We start from the raw sequence: 18,525 nt of genomic DNA on the forward strand, positions 1-18,525 counted from the left end.
TATGACGAGGGGTTTGTAAGACGAGGTATCACTGTATTTGGCCTTTATAATATCTAATAAATGATAAACCAAAATATTTTCATTTCAGTTCAGTTTGAGTTTTATACCCTTAAGTAGATACATCATAGGAGCTTTTAAAAAAAAATATATAAATTCTTATAACAATTCATTTTATTTGCAACAATTCTAAGTAAGAATGAACCACATCTTACCACTGGTGTCCGTAATAGTTATTTCGGCTTTAGTACTGTCATCTCCAAATCTGTTGCTTGCTTTACATGTATATTCCCCAGCATCATCCAACGAAGCTTTAGTAATACGGAGTTCTGAGAATGTTCTAAGGAAAGAAAGTAGAATAAATATGAAATCATGTTAGGCATCATTGATGGAAACACATATACAAAAAATATTTTTAAAATTTGCTCCTCTTTTACTGAAGGTGCAGAGAGGAACCACATTCACAAGACAAATTACATATTTTAAATTACAGATAGTCCTGTATTTATGACAGTTCGCTTAGTGACTATTCAAAGTTACAGCAGCATTGAAAAATATGACATGTCCATTTTCACACATATGTCCACTGCAGCATTCCCATGGTCACATAAAGATGGCTTGATAACTGACTCATATTTATGACAGTTGAAAAATCAATGGGGAAGCCTGATTCATTTAACAACAGTGTTACTAATTTAACAACTGCAGTGATTCACTTAACAACTGTGGCAAGAAAGGTTGCAAAATGGAGCAGAACTCACTTAGCAATTTCTCACTTAGCGACAAATTCTGGGCTCAATTGTGGTAATAAGTCGAGGACTACCTATCATATGAAATACACATTTTCCTATGATAGATTTGGTAGTATAGCCACTCCTTACTTAATGACCCCATGAAGGAACAGCAAAGTTTCTTACAATCCATCATGAAAGTTATGACTGCTGCACAGACACATCTGGAGTCATGTGATCACAATTTGACGCTTGCCACATTTCAGCTCACATTTACAACTGGTGACAATGTCCCATAATAACATCACAATGTCATTTCTGGCTAGTTTCAAGCAAAAAACATCCATTCAGGTGAAAGGATTTTTTGAACATCCATGCGGTTTGCTTAACAACCAAATCATTCACTTAATGATCACAGTGGTTTGTTGTATGACTGTTTTAAAAACCAAGTCGTAAAATTTTACAGTCGTACAATTTAGTCCTATCATATGGTGACACGCTTAAGGACCACAATATCTTATGCCCCAAATTTCAGACTCAATTTTGATAGCCACGTTAAAAAGTGATGTTTCATTGATCACTGAGTGCGCTGAGATGGATATGATGACGAGGAGGTTGAAGGGACAAGAGGAAACTGAATATTACAAAATCTGGGATAAGGTCTATGATTGGTTGAACAGAAGATTAAGGAATAATTAAATAACTGAAAATATTATATAGAACTAAACAGCTAAAATTTGTAAATAAAAGGAAATATAAGTACAGTGATACCTCGTCTTACAAACGCCTCATCATACAAACTTTTCGAGATACAAACCCGGGGTTTAAGATTTTTTTGCCTCTTCTTACAAACTATTTTCACCTTACAAACCCACCGCCGCCTCTGAGATGCCCCGCCTCCAAACTTCCGTTGCCAGCGAAGCACCCTTTTTTGCACTGCTGGGATACGCCTGAGGCTCTCCTCCATGGGAAACTCCACCTCTGGACTTCTGTGTTTTTGTGATGCTGAAGGGGAATCCCAGCAGGGGAATCCCAGCAGCACAAAAACGGGTGCTTCGCTGGCAACGGAAGTCCAGAGGTGGGGTTTCCCAGCGAGGGAAGCCTCAGTGAAATCGCAGCATCACAAAAACACAGAGGTCCGGAGATGGGGTTTCGAGGACTTTGGTGTTTTGTGATGCTGCGATTTCACTGATGCTCCCTTCACTGGGAAATGCCACCCCCGGACTTCCATTGCCAGTGAAGCTCTTGTTTTTGCAATGCTGGGATTCCCCTGCAGCATCGCAAAAACACAGATGTCCGGAGGTGGGGTTTCTTAGGAGGGGAACCTCAGGGGAATCCCAGCAGCACAAAAACAGGCACTTCGGCTGGCAAAAGGGGTGAATTGCATGCATTAATCGCTTTTCCATTGATTCCTATGGGAAACACTGTTTCGTCTTACAAACTTTTCACCTTAAGAACCTCATCGGAACCAATTAAGTTTGTAAGACAAGGTATCACTGTATATGTGTCTTTGTATGATATGATTTGCAAAGGTTTTTCTCTGGAAACTTCTGATAAAAGTAGAACAGTAATAGCTATATTTTGTTATATGTTTGTCATTCTCTTATATTTATATGTGGGTGTCCTGTTTTGTTTTAATAAAAAGAAAAAAAGTGAAGTTTACCTTTACAACAAAATGATAAACTATTGTATTTAACTTGGGATTAACCTTCAATTGCTTGTTTGAAGTAAACATTAGAAGTTAGAACTAGAAAGCCACTTGGTTTTTTTCTTTCTCAGATTCAATTGTGTTCTTTTTGCTTATCTTCTTTTAATGTAAATATATGAGCACAAGCCTTCCCATTAATAATTTTTTTAAGTTAAACTCTTAAGAGTCATCTTGGCTGGGCAAAGAATATTTCAAAGAATAAAAATACCCAAACATTTAGGTCCTCTTTTAAAAAAAAAATAAAACAATCTTAACAGTAAGAGACAAACCCGTTTGAAGTTTAACACCCTCCTATGCTTTTATGGATACATTTACATATTTATCTTGGCAATAATACAGATATGGATTGCAATTCCTTTTTCTGTTGTTGTTTTAATCTCCCAGTTTAGACTGTAACCCTGAGAGGATTTGGCAGTTTCTCATCCAGCTACTAATGATGGCCAACCCTGCTTAACTTTGGATCAGTTCAGATTTCTAACTACTGCCAAATTTTGTAGGACAGTCTTAAGTGTGATAATATAACTCTTCAACTGCCTCACTAAAAGCAATGGAGTTGCACAAGGTTTTTCCAAAAATGTTAACTATATGCTTAATTTAGGATTTTAATGTTAGGATTTCATGTTGAAGTAGACACGACCATGATGAGTTATAGATTACAGCACTTTTGTTATCATTGCTCAGATCTTTCTAGTAACTTGCAAATGTTGTATATCCCTGTAAATATAGGATGGTTGAAAATATAGGATATACATATATAACGGCATACAAATCCAATAAATAAATAAATAAATAAAGCTAGAGATCTCAAATCACCCCACATCTATTAACATCTTAGCCTCAGATCCTACTTGAGGTAGTGCCTTAATGGGTTCTATCTTCCAGATGGTGTTTTTTTTAAAATTATTATTATTATTATTATTATTATTATTATTATTATTATTATTATTATTATTATTATTATTAATTAGATTTGTATGCCGCCCCTCTCCAGAGACTCGAGACTCTCTTAATCCAGTATATGACAGACAGTGCTATGCTGTCTATGCTACCTTTCTTGTGATTAAATCTATGCTGTTTTCCTAGTGATTAAAGGGGCAACATGAAAATAATTTTTAATATACTAAAACAACATCTAATCCTATAGCATAGAAGCATGATCTTAATATAAAGTTAGAACATAAAATCATAGGGCTGGGAGAGGTCTTGGAGGTCTTTTAGTCCAACTGCCTGCTCAAGGTAGGGACCTTATACGTCCTAGTCAAATGGTTATCCAGTCTGTTTTTGAAAATCTTCAACTCTGCAAGGCAAACTATTCCAGTGATTAACTGTTCTCATTGTCAGAAAAATTCTCTTTCCTTCTAGGTTGTATCTATCCTAAGCAAGCCTTTACCCACTACTTCTTGTCTTGCTCTACTTTGGAGAATAAGACAATACACTCTCCTGTGGGACAGTCCCTCAAATACTGGAAGAAAGCTATCATGCCCTCCCTAATCCTTCTTTTCAATAGGCTAATCATACCCAGCTGCCTCAATTGTTCATCACATTCAGCTCTTCCTCTGCTCCTTAGGAGATAATATCAGAGAAAGACCAATTTTTATTTTTACTTTTTTAAAAACTAAGCACTCCATTTTAACTTTAGTATCAAACATTAAAATGTAGCCATTCACATTGTTGGGGAAATAAATTATAGATCTGAATGGATCAGTTAAGTAACACATATGAAAAAAAATCTTTAAAAATCTATGCTTCTGGGCAAAACATATGAAGACAATAGTCAGTTACTAAACCCCAAAATTCCTCTTGTGCATATCTGGAACATCATTCATAAGAGACATAAAATTCAATCCTTCCATCATTTTTTTTTTAAAAAGGGAAAGGTAACTTTGAATAAGTTTTGGATTTCTGGCAACTGTCTAGATTAGTTATTACAATTTTCTTAGCAATATTTTTTGGAAAGAATTTACCATTGCCTACTCCTAGGATAGTGACAAGGCCCATGTTACTCAATTGGCTTCATAGTTAAGCAAGGACTAGAATTCACAGTCTTCCAGCTTCTAGACTGGTGCTTTAATCACTACACCAGACTGATTCTTAAAGTTTCTTCTTGTAAAAGATTTTTAAAAAATTATACAACAAAACAGACACGAACCCCAACATAGAGTCCAGACTAAAATTTCATTCTATCAAAAATGAAGATTCTAAAACTGACGTTTCTCCAGCTTTGGAAGTGATTTCACTTCAAAAGGCTGCTCAGGACAGGCCACGGAAAACCCATTCCTTTGCAGCGTAGTTTAGAATCTTGAGTCTTTATTTTTAAAGGAATTAAACACTCACAAAGACACCTAGATGGCATTTCCATTACTTAATAGCTATTACAGGTAATCTTCAACTAACAACCAGAACTGGTAACAGAATTTCCATTGCTAAGCAAGGCAGTTGTTTTTGCCATGTTTGTTAAGCGAATTACTTCAGTTAAGTAAATCAGGCAGTTTAGTAAACACTGCTTTCCCCGTTGACGTTGCTTGTTGGAACCCGCCTGAAAAGATTGCAAATGGCGACCATATGATCCTGTTGTAAATACATACCAGTTGCCAAGTGGTCAAATTCTTAAACCTCAGATGACTTTTACTGAGTTGTGGAACAACAACTTTCCTGTAAACTCTTGTAGTGAGCTCTCCAAGGTACTGAGAAGGAGTTGTCCTGCCAATGCCCAGACTCAGACAGAAATAATTCCCTTCCCCTCTATAATTAACCAATATCTAGAGAAAATTTCTGGCGATTCTCAAACAAGAAAGAATGGGGGATGTGAACTAAATGAATAGTATTCTGAATGGACAAAAATGTTCACTTTAATGCTATAGAGAGTACAAAATTACCAAGGAAAAACAATGCCAAAATAAGGAAATATTCTGGAAGTCATGCCAATTTTAGAAAACAATAAAAGGGACTCTTAAATGTTCTCTTATATGAATCACATGAGAACTCAAAGTTTAGAAAAGATTTTATAAATGTGTAACATCATAGGTCGCAATATATCTATGTGTTGTTTATAGAATTCGTCGGGAATTCCATCAGGGCCAGGAGTTTTATTGTTTTTTTGTTTTGTGATAGCAGTTTGAAGTTCTGTAGTGGTGCTTACATCATTTAGCATAAGTCTTTGTTCATCTTTTATTGATATTTGTTCATTTTGTTGTAAGTAGTTTAGTATTGTTTTATTATCTGTTCCTACGGTATTGTACAGTTGTTGATAGAAGTCATGTATTATTTGTCTTTTTTCAGTATTAGTAGATTTCAAGTGTCCCAAGTTATCGTATAATGTTTCTATGTTCTTATCTAATTTTTGATGGGCTATTTTAGAAGCTAACCATCTACCCGGTTTATTGGCGGATTCAAAGTACTATTGTTTTGCCATTTTTAATTTGTGGGGAAGTTGCTGTTGTGTAATTAAGTTCATTTGATGTTTAATGGTTTTTATTTTTCTGTCAGGCTTTTATAGTTTATGTTTGGTATGTATATGTTGTATAGTTTTAATTGCTGGGGTTTTATATATCTTTTTCTTTTAATATTAGATTTGTTTCGCTGTTATATTGTCTTTTATTATTGTTGTGAGCCGCCCTGATTCTTCGGAGAGGGGTGGCATACAAATCTAATAAATTATTAACTGTTATTATTATTATTATTTCTGCCAGTATTGTGGTATTTTGAGGGTCCATTTGTAAAGCCTTTTCAGCGTGTTCTAAAAATATATTTAGTTTTTGTAAATCTCTTTCTTTTCTTTTCTTTTATTTGATGGGTAAGATATATATATTCCTCAAATATGATGAGTATACCTCAATAATAAAATTTGTGGATGTCTACAATGGGTTACTTTTGTTAAAGGTGCAACCTCTTCCTTTTTGGTAATGTTACCTTGGTGCATTAGAAGGAGGGTTAGTTGCATTCAGTTTAATGCATATTTTGTGAAAAACCATGATTAACACAAAAACATGTTGTGAATATGGAAGATCCTTAACAGTGGCATGCATTTGATGTGTGATAGGCTTTCAGTATTGTTTACATTTCCATCAGCACAAACAGTTTGCCTGACACTGAATTTATACGTACTATTGTAGTGAGCAAAGCTTTCAGCTTTGCATAGCAGCTATAGAAGCTGGATCATAAATAAAAACAAGACCAGGTTAGAAGGATTGAAGGGATGAAGTCAAGATGGATTGAATTGGTGCAACAACTACAGAAATGCATTTATTACCTCCATCTTTAATGATAATTTATATAAAAACTGCCTTTTTATTTTATAAAAATAATCTTTATTCAATTCAGTATGAATTAAACTAAAATAGACCAAAGCATGCTTAATTAAACCATATATAAATGTACAAAATCTTTACATTCAGGTGGTTCCCATGCTGTATCAATTTCAAGTTCTAAAGATAGGGATGGAATTTCAATGCATTCATTATAAAACTTAAAGTTTATTTTATTCCTGATAAATCTATCTAGCTTCTATCTATCTAGATTCTATTTCACCCCTTTTAAGATTGTAATTAAGGTGAGGTTTAAATATTAGTATAACTGATATGATTAATACATTTCTGCTGTATAAAAATCTTATATTTATTTATTTATTAGATTTGTATGTCGCCCCTCTCCGAAGACTCAACGTATGAATGTATGGGTTGTTGAACATATATTTTTAAATAGAGTCTTTACTGAAGAATATCCTATGAAGCTCAGCATATTTTGCATCATTTCTACATATATGATAATGTTTGTAGCATAATTAGCCTATTACTTCATGTCTCCTCCTCTAAAAATAGCTGTATTGATCTAACAGGAGCTCTCAGTTCTGGCAAGGAATAACTTAATATAACCACAGCATGTATCTTGCAAATAGAAAATTGTGTTAAACTATTACAAAACTATCACTAAAATAGAAAACAGGAGACTGAGTCTTTCACTTGCAAACTTGTAAATATATCACACTGGAGCTGTACATATGAGGTGATCAGGTCTGGCAAAGAGAACTGTGGGCCTTTAAGATATTTATAAAGCCATTTCTTTTGTAATCAATTTGTATTTTTTGAATTCTTGTCAGAACTACATAATGGTATGATCCAAACTCAATGCTATTTCTGGCTAAAGTGGGTTAGGCTGAAACACAAGTAAATTCTGTCATCCAGACATTCTCTCAGTAGCCAGAAATTGTGTGCTGACCACAAGCAGTTTGTCCTGAATTGTTTAAGAAATGGCAGCACAGTCAAGAAAGGGACAGGAAAGGTCAAGGGAAAGAAGGAGCGATGCTCCATTCAAAGGAAGAAAAAACGCGCAGGCAAAATCAAGCACAAATCAGGATGTTCTGATGTAATTTCTATTTTCTGATACACAAAATCTAAGCAGAAACTCTGGGGTAGAAATCATAATCGTTCCTTGTGTCATATATAGGTAGTCCTCAGTGCACAACAGTTCATTTAGAGACTTTCCAAAGTTACAATGGCACTGAAAAAAGTGATTTATGATCACTTTTGCTCTTAAGATCATTGCAACATCCCTATGTGAATCAAAATTCTAATGCTTGGCAACTGTTTCATATTTATGATGGTTGCAATGTCCCAAAGTCATGGGATCACATTTTGCAACCTTCTGACAAGCAAAGTCAATGGGGAAACTAGATTCACTTAACAACTGGGTTATTGACATCAGCTGCAGGGATTCACTTAACAAATGTGGCAAGAAAGGTCGTAAAATGGGGCAAACTTCACTTAACAACAGTCTCATTTAGCAACATAAAAGTTGGGTTTAATTTTGGCAGTACTGCTTGCACATCTTCAGCTGGTATGAAACCTAATATCAAACTATGACCATGATACTGATATGCTATGCTTTTAAAAATAGAAATCCATGTAAAACAGATATAGGAGAGACTTATAGGACAGGGGACGGAAGGCACTCTAGTGCGCTTATGTACGCCTCTTACTGACCTCTTAGGAATCTGGAGAGGTCAACCGTGGATAGTCTAAGGGTAAAGTGTTGGGGGTTAGGGGATGATACTATGGAGTCCGGTAATGAGTTCCACGCTTCGACAACTCGATTACTAAAGTCATATTTTTTACAGTCAAGTTTGGAGAGGTTAATATTAAGCTTCAATCTGTTGTGTGTTCTTGTGTTGTTGTGGTTGAAGCTGAAGTAGTCTTTGATAGGCAGGACATTGCAGCATATGATCTTGTGGGCAATACTTAGATCATGTTTAAGGCATCATAGTTCTAAGCTTTCAAGACCCAGGATTGTAAGTCTAGTTTCGTAGGGAATTCTGTTTCGGGTAGAGGAGTGAAGGGCTCTTCTGGTGAAGTATCTTTGAACATTTTTGAGGGTGTTAATGTCAGAAATGTGGTATGGGTTCCAAACAGATGAGCTGTATTCTAGGATGGGTCTGGCAAAAGCTTTGTAAGCTCTGGTAAGTAGTGTGAGATTTCCAGAGCAGAAGCTACGTAGGATTAGATTAACAACTCTTGAGGCCTTCTTGGCGATGTTGTTGCAGTGGGCTTTGGCACTTAGATCTTTAGTTATTAGTATTCCAAGGTCCTTGACCGAGTGGGGATTATCTGTGATAATTTGTTTATTCAGTTTGTATTTGAAGTTCTGATTCTTTTTGCCGATGTGTAGGACAGAGCATTTGTTGGTTGAGATTTGGAGTTGCCATGTATTGGCCATGTATATGTCTATTAATTTTAAGAAGTTTATTCAGTGTCTGTAGCTATGAGAATGAGCAAAATTTTATCCAAGATAAGATCCGTTTACCCGAACAAAATTCATAATCCATCTCGAATTTTCTACAAACTTTCTAGCTCAACTTCACAAACATTGAAAACTAATATGAAAGTCTAGTAATTTTCATAAATGCATATACAGTGGTACCTCGAGATACGAGTTTAATTCGTTCTGGACCTGGGCTCTTAAGTCGAGCAGCTCTTATCTCGAACGACTTTTCCCCATAGGAATTAATGTAAATAATTTTAATTGGTTCCAGCCCTCAAAAAACTCACAAAGTTAGTCTAAATTATGCAGAAAGACATGTTTTTAATGAAGAAATGTACATGTACATATAAATGAATAATGAAGTTTCTTTCACTTAACTTGTAAACTTTCTTAAACTTTTAAATTTACATATGTTCAACTTCTCTGCCACCCAATCCTGTAGGACAGAGGTCCCCAACCCTTTTTGCACCAGGGACCGGCTTTAAGCGATCAAGAGAGGAATGGGTGAATGAATGGACGGAGGGTGGGAAGGAAGGAAGGAAAGAGGGAAGGGACAGGAACAGAGGAAGGAAGCAAGGAAACTTATGAAAGGGGAGAGTAAGAGAGGAATGAGTGAAGGGAGGGAGGGAGGGAAGAAGGTGGGAAGGAGAAAGAAAAGAAGAAATAGAGGAAGGGAAGGTAAAAGAGAGAAAGAAAAAGAGCAAGAAAGAAAGAAAGAAAGAAAGAAAGAAAGAAAGAAAGAAAGAAAGAAAGAAAGAAAGAAAGGGGGACGGGACAGGAACAGAGGAAGGAAGCAAGGAAACTTATGAAAGGGGAGAGTAAGAGAGGAATGAGTGAAGGGAGGGAGGGAGGGAAGAAGGTGGGAAGGAGAAAGAAAAGAAGAAATAGAGGAAGGGAAGGTAAAAGAGAGAAAGAAAAAGAGCAAGAAAGAAAGAAAGAAAGAAAGAAAGAAAGAAAGAAAGGGGGGAAGGGACAGGAACAGAGGAAGGAAGCAAGGAAACTTATGAAAGGGGAGAGTAAGAGAGGAATGAGTGAAGGGAGGGAGGGAGGGAAGAAGGTGGGAAGGAGAAAGAAAAGAAGAAATAGAGGAACGGAAGGTAAAAGAGAGAAAGAAAAAGAGCAAGAAAGAAAGCTGCAAGCACCCCCCCCCCGAGCCCCCCAGGCCGGCTGCAACCTTTTAAAACACGCGCGCCGCTTCGCAGCTGTCCCCTGAAGCCGAACGCGGAAGTTAGCGTTTGGCTTCAGGAGACAGCTCCTTGGCGCTTGTATCTCGAATTTGGGCTTGTAAGTAGAACAAAAATATCTCTCCCCTCCCAGCTCTTATCTCGAGTTGCTCTTAAGTAGAGCAGCTCTTATGTCGGGGTTCCACTGTACAATAAACACAAATAGATTCATTTGTTAAAGCATGCCTTACAATGTATCAGGGGCCGTATTACATACAAAATATATAATATTGCACTCAAATGTGGGTCCAAGGTGACCTGGATCCAGCTCTGAAATTGTTATTTCCGTCCAATACTTCAACCTCTTTGAGCTTTGCATGAAATAAAGGTGTAAAAAAGCCTTTTCTGCCAGTTGCATAGGCTTAACAACTCCTGTGCTTCAATCAATCATGTTCAGTTTATGCCCAGCCGGCTTCCTAAATCATCCTTCATTATATTTAATACAGTGACAGATTGTGGCAATTTAATATTCTAGTATTTAATATAAGACACACACAGGAAAAAAGGACTTCGGTTTGACAAAAAAAAAGTGTTTTTATTGATTTTTGGCTGCTGTTTGGGATTGAAAATCGCAGCCATGACAATAAGCATAATAAGCTTTCCAGACACTCATAGTTTAAAATGAACTAATAAAAGCTTCATTTTTGTTTAATGAATATATGATAAAATCAGCAGCAATGAAGGATACTTGTGTCTTGATATTTGGTTCAATTGTGCTCACTCAGAGGAAGTGGACTAAAACACATCAAAATATTCATGTAACGTTTTTTTAATTCATGCCAAGATGCTAGCTTCATCACTTCTCCTTGTGGCAGACTAAACTAAGAAATAGCGAGTTTTAATGTATCCAAAACGATCAAGATATTATATTGATTGTACTGAAATGTTACTTGCCGTGCCCCAGAAGCTTGGCGAAATGCAGTTTTATTTTTGGGGTTGGCTTGTCTGATGCGCCATGCTCTAGGAGATTGGCCTTGCTGGTCTAGGAGCGCACAACTCCACTGGAATGGTTGGCAGCCGAAAAAAGTCCCAACATATACACTGCTCTTCCTGGAGTATTGTCTTGGAGAAATTTGGTGAGGTATAATCGAGCCCTCCCCCAGCTTTAATTTTGAAAATTGTTGCCCCTGAGGTTTGCAATCTTTGCGATGTAGGCCTCAACTGCAGACAAAATTGGTCGACTGGGCCTCGTGGTTGAAGAGGGGGAGGGGTGAAAGGAAGGAGGCAGGAGGACAGAAGTAGTGGTTGTGGTAGTCTTTACTTTCTAACGTTTAAAATGGTGGCTCACAATAATTTCAACTAAGTTGATGATGTATCCACCGTCAACTCTACTTAGAATGCCAAGGCCTTTGAAAACTAGGCTCGACAGTATGTATGTTACTACTGCAACTAACCAGCTGTCGGCAAAATCCAAAATGGCGGGCCCAACTTTTCTGCCCACTGAAAAGTATTTCTCTCTCCGGTCGAAAAGAGGGAGATTAGGGTCAATTTAATGTGTTACTGAGACACTGAGAGCCACTGGGGTCTGATTAAGGAGAGGGGAATAAAGCAAAGGGAATTATTTGTTGCTGCAAAGTCCGCCCTCCCTTCGTGGGGCACGAGCTGCAAATCACGCTCCAGTAATCTCCCCAGGAATTGAGATTGGAACAAACTCATATATATAGAGCCGGGGTGGCGCAGCAGGTAGAGTGCTGTATTGCAGGCCACTGAAGCTGATTGTAGTTCTGAAGGTCAGCGGTTCAAATCTCATCACCGGCTCAAGGTTGACTCAGCCTTCCATCCTTCCGAGGTGGGTAAAATGAGGACCCAGATTGTGGGGGCAATAGCCTACCTTTGGTAAAAAGTGCTACTGCTAACATGTTGTAAGCCGCCCTGAGTCTAAGAAGAAGGGTGGCATAAAAATTGAATAAAATAAATAAATAAATAAATAAATAAATATATGGAAGAATCATGCACTCAAAATCTCTCTTTCTTTCAGCAATGTTTTCAAAGTACATTTGAATTAAGAGGACCACAATTGTCGTAGTTGAGTGACTGAGAAAAAGAACTGGAGCCAGGAAGTACATCAACAACATAAACAAAAGCTTTGGCAGGCTCAGTCCAATCACCAAGCAGACAAGATTAACCCAGGCATGGCTGCTATATCCACCATGAGGGGGAATGTGTCTAGCACAGTGGGTGTAAACCCATTTAGTAAATTTATACTTTCATGCACAGTTTGGCTTATTGCCCTATCACTGAAGTATTAGAAATACATTCATTGTAAAGGAAATTCTACCCTATAGAATAGTTTAATAATGACAAAAAGTCTATTTAACTTTTCATGGCATAAGATAACAGCCGCAGAAGCATAAAATCACTAAGTTAAAATAAAATAATAATCTATTTCCATTGAATATCTCTTTCCAAACAGAATAACACATTTTGGGCATCTGAGATGATTAATACAGTTGATATCTGCATCACGATAAACAATTTTCAGCTTATCAGATACACTGCTGTATACTTACTTTTGTTTTCTGGGGCTCTTAATCTTGACATTTTCTGGTCTGTTTCTTTTTGTTATTTCTCTTCCATTCTTTAACCATTTGAATTTGAGAGAGAGGTGCTCAGAACTGGCTTCACATCTGAGAACTAGTGTCTGACCCACAGCAGATTCTTGACTTATCATCTCTTTCAATTTAGGAGGCACAGCTAAAGAAAAAAAAAATGCATAAGTGACCAATGTTGTCTTTGAAATCAAAAACAAAAGCAACATCTGAGCAACTTGGGAGTATATAAGACAGTTTCTACAATGTAATCATGAGAAGGAAGCTCCGTAGCCCAGAAAAATCTATTTCTTTGCAAAGCATTCCTTTTCCCCATCCAGGAAAAAAATATTTTAGAATATTAACCTATAAACATTTGGAATTTAGTAAATGTTCTTGCATTTAGATAAATCATTCGTGCAACTTTTTAAAGGTTAATTATAGGAATTTGATGCTGTTGTTGCCTACTATTGAAATGGCACCAATGGACAGAAACCACTAAATTTACATCTTGCATTTCTTTTCTAATGGAAAATTCAGGCAACATATTTAGCAGTTCCAGAGGTCTGCTACAGAAGAAAAAAATATCACAGCAGTGTTAGAAAAATTGTTGCTTCATGATCCTTCAGATCATGCTCTAATATAGAGCCAAGCACCAATAAAGGCAAGCTGTGTCAGTACAATAAAATTTGTTGTTCAAAAAGAGTCTATCTTTTTCAGTAATAGGCCTGTTTTATTTACACTATTCTCCAGTTCTGAAACTTAGAGGAATATCTTTCAAGATCTAGTTTCTCCTTTCAAAGAGGGAACACTTTATATGTTACATTTTGTAATAAAATAAACAGCCTTTGATTACAGATATTTCCATGATATAAAAAGCCAAGCTGGAATACCAGCCCAATTACCTCTCTCCCTCTCTCTCACTGTGTTGCATAACTTGTTTATGACTTATTGTGCAGGGTGAATGCAGTGCACTGGCAGATTTAAATGAAAAGCAGGAAGTATGTTTAATGGTTTTACTTCATTTTCCTTTTAGGAAAAACTTGAATGGAAAGCTCCAAATCTCCCTACTTGCCAAAGGGGGAAATCCATATATAAAATAGACACATCAGCTGCCAAATTGTGTAAAGAGGTAAGGTGTGTGCAACTGAATAGCACATTCCTTGGGATCCAGTAGGCCAAAATGGGAAGCACACCTTTGAAGTACAGCTGACTCTATAAGAAAGTTTGCAACTTGTATTATTGATATACAGGGTATAGTAACATAATTTGAATGTCTATAGTATTTTCTCTTCTCATGCCAAAGAGAGCCAAGATTATATATACAGTGGTACCTCATGATACGAACCCCTCGTCATACGAACTTTTCAAGATACGAACCCAGGGTTCGGAATTTTTTTGCCTTTTCTTATGAACTTTTTTCACCTTACGAACCTGCTGCCGGCCGCTGGGATGCCCCACCTCCAGACTTGAGTTCCTCCCGTTTTTTCCCACCCTGTCCTGCCCCATTCTCCCCTCTGGATCTCCATGGGTTTCCTCCGTTTTTCTCCACTCTGTCCTGCCCCATTCTCCCCTCTGGATCTCCATGGGTTTCCTCCGTTTTTCTCCACTCTGTCCTGCCCCATTCTCCCCTCTGGATCTCCATGGGTTTCCCTCCCCCCACTCCGTTCGCCTCAGCTTCGTCTGCCGGCAGCTTTTTTTTTTTTAAGCCTTAATGTTTTGGATTTTCCTAATCGGCTTGCACGCATTATTGGCTTTTCCATTGATTCCTATGGGAAACATTGTTTCATCTTACGAACTTTTCACCTTACGAACCTCGTCCTGGAACCAATTAAGTTCGTAAGATGAGGTATTACTGTATATATATGACGGTCTTGGTATATTCGGGTTTCTTCCCGTGTAGGATTTGGAAATTTCTGGCGACGTTTCGACGAGGTCACACTCATCATCTTCAGGCTGGTGTTTCTGTCCTTGTTCTAAGGTGAACACTGCGAGACCTGAGCTGCCTTCCTTCTATAAATACTGGTGGCTGGGTGTGGTTTGATGGCTCAGCAATTGCCTGCTGTGTAGAAACTATTTTTGGCTGTTTTTGCTCTCCCCAGGCTTCAGGAAAGCCTCCTGAAGCCTAGGGACAGTGAAAAACAGCCCAACAGATTTAAGATTTAATTGGTTTTGTATGCCGCCCCTCTCCAGGGACTTGGGGCGGCTCACAGAATATACAAAAACCGAAAAACAATAATAAGCAATCCAACTAATAATACATTTTTTAAAATTCTATAAAAAATTCTAATTTAAAAGCTATCATAAGCATTCATTCAACAATCATACTAAAAACATTCATTGGTCAGGGGGAAGATTTAAAAACTGCAGGCCTGGCAGCAAAGATGAGTTTTTAAACTCTTTCAGAAAGCAAGGAGAGTGGGGGCAGTGCGAATCTCCGGGGGGAGTTGATTCCAGAGGGCCGGCCCCCCCACAGAGAAGGCTCTTCCCCTGGGTCCCACCAGCCAGCATTGTTTGGTTGACGGGACCCTAAGGAGACCAACTCTGTGGGACCTCACCGGATGCTGGGATTTGTGCGGCAGAAGGTGGTCTCGGAGGTAATCTGGTTCTATACCATGATTATAGGTAATAACCAACATTTTGAATTGTGTCTGGAAACAGATCAGTAACCAATCCAGTCTGCAGAGTGATGATGAAATAAGGGCATGTCTTGTCAGGCCCAAAACCGCTCGCACGGCTGCATTTTGAAAGCTTCAATGAGGCCTGTGCACATGCACGGGAGGGTGGCAATGTGAGGAGGTTGTGTACATGTGTGTCGGGATTGTATGCATGTGTGTGGGGCAGCACAGGGGTTGTGCTCATCCGCTGGGGAGGGCATTGTATTATGGGTGTGGGCAATTGCCAAAAAAATTTATAGAGCCTTTGAACTATGAAACAAATGATGAAACCTAAACATTTTGGAAATTAAAACAATTTGTCCATGGAAGCTTTTGATTACACTAAGATTGCATAACACCCTCAGTTTATTAAATACCACAAATTGATGTGGCTGGATAATGTGCTTTTTGGGATTGTAAACTATGTTTTTATCTATTTCTACCTATCTGCCTCAAAACATATACAGTACATTGTAAATCCTAGTTTATACTTAGGTAGTAAGTTTGCAAAAAGGTGCATCAAATACATAGTTTAGAAGTATGTACCGGTACTTTACACAATTGAAAAACATGAATGTTAATTTATTTTCATAAGGATTTTGTACTCATGCACATCCTCAAGTACATTGGTTATTTTTACTCTTATTCTACATGAGTTTCTTAATGGGACAACTTTGCAATATGATATTTTCTAACTGTTACCATCAGCCCTCCTCCAATTAATATGAGGATGCTCAAACATGCTTTCTTACATGTTGCATGCTTTCCCTCTTGTGAAATTTCCCTATTGCTTGAGAAGGTAAGTTGTTTTAAATTATTATTATTTTTCATCAGATATGGGGGAGGATATAACACTAACGATGGTACAGGATGTCAGAGAATAGACGTCAGAGAATTGCCAGATCAGAAGGATAGCTGTCACTACAATAGTAAATGGAACTATGATCCAAGACACTGACCACATGCCCTGTCAGGTGCAAGGACTGAGTCAAAAGTGGGCCATGGAGACAGAGACAGAATTGACATTAAAACAAACTCAGTCCCCATTGGCTGACAGACAAGGTCAACCCCCCCTGGATGATAGCTCCACCTACTATGGAGAAAGGGAGACCTTATCTTCAGGCTAATGTCCCAAACTTGAATTTACAAGACATGCTTCTAGTATTAGCAGACGTATATTTAAAAGATGGAGCAGAGTTGCAATTTATGCTAAATTTAATGGACAAGGGCAAATAATTCAATAGATTATGGATTATGTTAAATATTCATGTATATATTTGGAGAATCAATAATTGGAACTAATTGATTTGATAATGGAAGTGGCAAATTGTTATTATAGATTTCCTGTGTTGTTTCTCTTTCAGTTGTTTACAGAACTTACCAAGTGTACAATTGCCTTGTTTTTAAAAAATAAGAATCACCATAATGTGATTTGATTTTGGCTTAATGTTATATAAATCCTCTTCCAGTAGACATTAATTCTGAGGCTTGAGACCAAAGACAGGCTTTAAGGGCTTTGGGAACACCAGAAAAGAGGGTTTGTATCATGAGGGGGTGGGAGGGATGGAATTTCAGAGGCCAGAAGCCGCCAAAGAGAGAGCATGCTTCCTTGGACCCACAAGTTGACAATATTTAACAGAAAGGACTTAGAGCTTATCCATTCTGCCCCAGTATAATGGGTAGGCCAAAACAATGGATAAAATCCAGTCTCACAGGTTGCCTGGTTCTATGCCACAAGAAACCTAAAGGTAACAATTAGCACTTTGAATTGTACCCGGAAGTCAATGTTCATCTAATTTAGCACGCATAAAAATCCATCCATCATCCGTCGATCTACTGCATCATCCATCCATCTATCAATCATTTATCAATCTATCATCCATCCCTCCATCCCTCCACCAATCATCTCTCTCTCTCTCCATCCATCCATCCATCCATCCATCCTATTTATACAACTGCCCATCTCATAAGAAACAACTCTGGATAGTGTATAACAATCACATTAGTTAGTAGTCCAGGACACTAAAAAGTCATAATAGATAGCTAATTGAGTTTTATCCATCTCTCTGAACTATAAAAGTTATCGTCACTTCTCAGAATTAGGCACATATGTCAAAAGTTCTTGAATTTATCATGTACTTTACATAATCAAATACTGTTGATTGTCAGACTTTAATGTGCAAATTAATAATATGAATGAATATGCCAAGGTATAATTCATCGGTCTGAAAATGTCTAAAGTTAATGTTTAATGTTGAAAAAGCTATAGAGTACAATTGTCAAAATATGAAGTCCCTGATCAATTTATATTAGCATTAAGTATAGCATCTCCAAATTATGAGAACTGTTTATTATTGGAGATCCATTTAACAGAAAATACTAGCTGCTATTAACTAGGACCCCATGATACAAAGGAATTTTAACATACGTATACTTGTAATTTTTCAACCATTCCTTACAAATTTGCAATGATGAATGACAGAATTAGGATTTTACAGTAACAGTGATATAGTAGGAAATGAAGCAAAGTTCTATCCATGAAGAACTTCGTATATTCTTCATTTAGCAATAAAAAAATGCCTATTGGAGATATTGAATTCATATAATGACTGCAGCATTAACCACCATTGCAAAACAGGTTGCAAAACTGGGCATACATATGGTGATTCACTTAACAATTATGGGTTAATTATAGTTCCAGGTTCAGTAATTATCATTAATTCCTGTACTATCTATAGTATTACTTTTTGAATTTTGCCAGAATTTTCACATGGCCGATGCAAACAATCACTACAATCACTGTAAGGAAAATGCTTCTTTCCCATTTCTTGCTTTTGAAGAAAATCATAGTTTTGTATTACCTTATAATTAATATATTCTAGCAACACTTTTCTAGATGAGATCTAATGTTCTCTTTTAGCTTGCTAA

General features: G+C 37.2%; 1 protein-coding gene across 7 annotated transcripts in view; it reads right to left on the bottom strand.

The window, feature by feature from the left end:
• Positions 1–18,525, bottom strand: part of NRG1 (neuregulin 1) — an 802,420-nt gene that overhangs the window by 130,059 nt on the left and 653,836 nt on the right. For all 7 annotated transcript variants that reach the window (XM_070742348.1, XM_070742353.1, XM_070742356.1 and 4 more), the window contains exons 2-3: positions 12,923–13,106; positions 213–337 (exon numbers count right to left, since the gene is read on the bottom strand). In XM_070742348.1, the coding sequence (XP_070598449.1) occupies positions 213–337; positions 12,923–13,106 (309 nt within the window). The remainder of the gene's footprint in view (positions 1–212; positions 338–12,922; positions 13,107–18,525) is intronic.

This window comes from Erythrolamprus reginae, chromosome 2 (assembly GCF_031021105.1).
Source record: "Erythrolamprus reginae isolate rEryReg1 chromosome 2, rEryReg1.hap1, whole genome shotgun sequence".
NCBI lineage: Eukaryota > Metazoa > Chordata > Lepidosauria > Squamata > Dipsadidae > Erythrolamprus > Erythrolamprus reginae.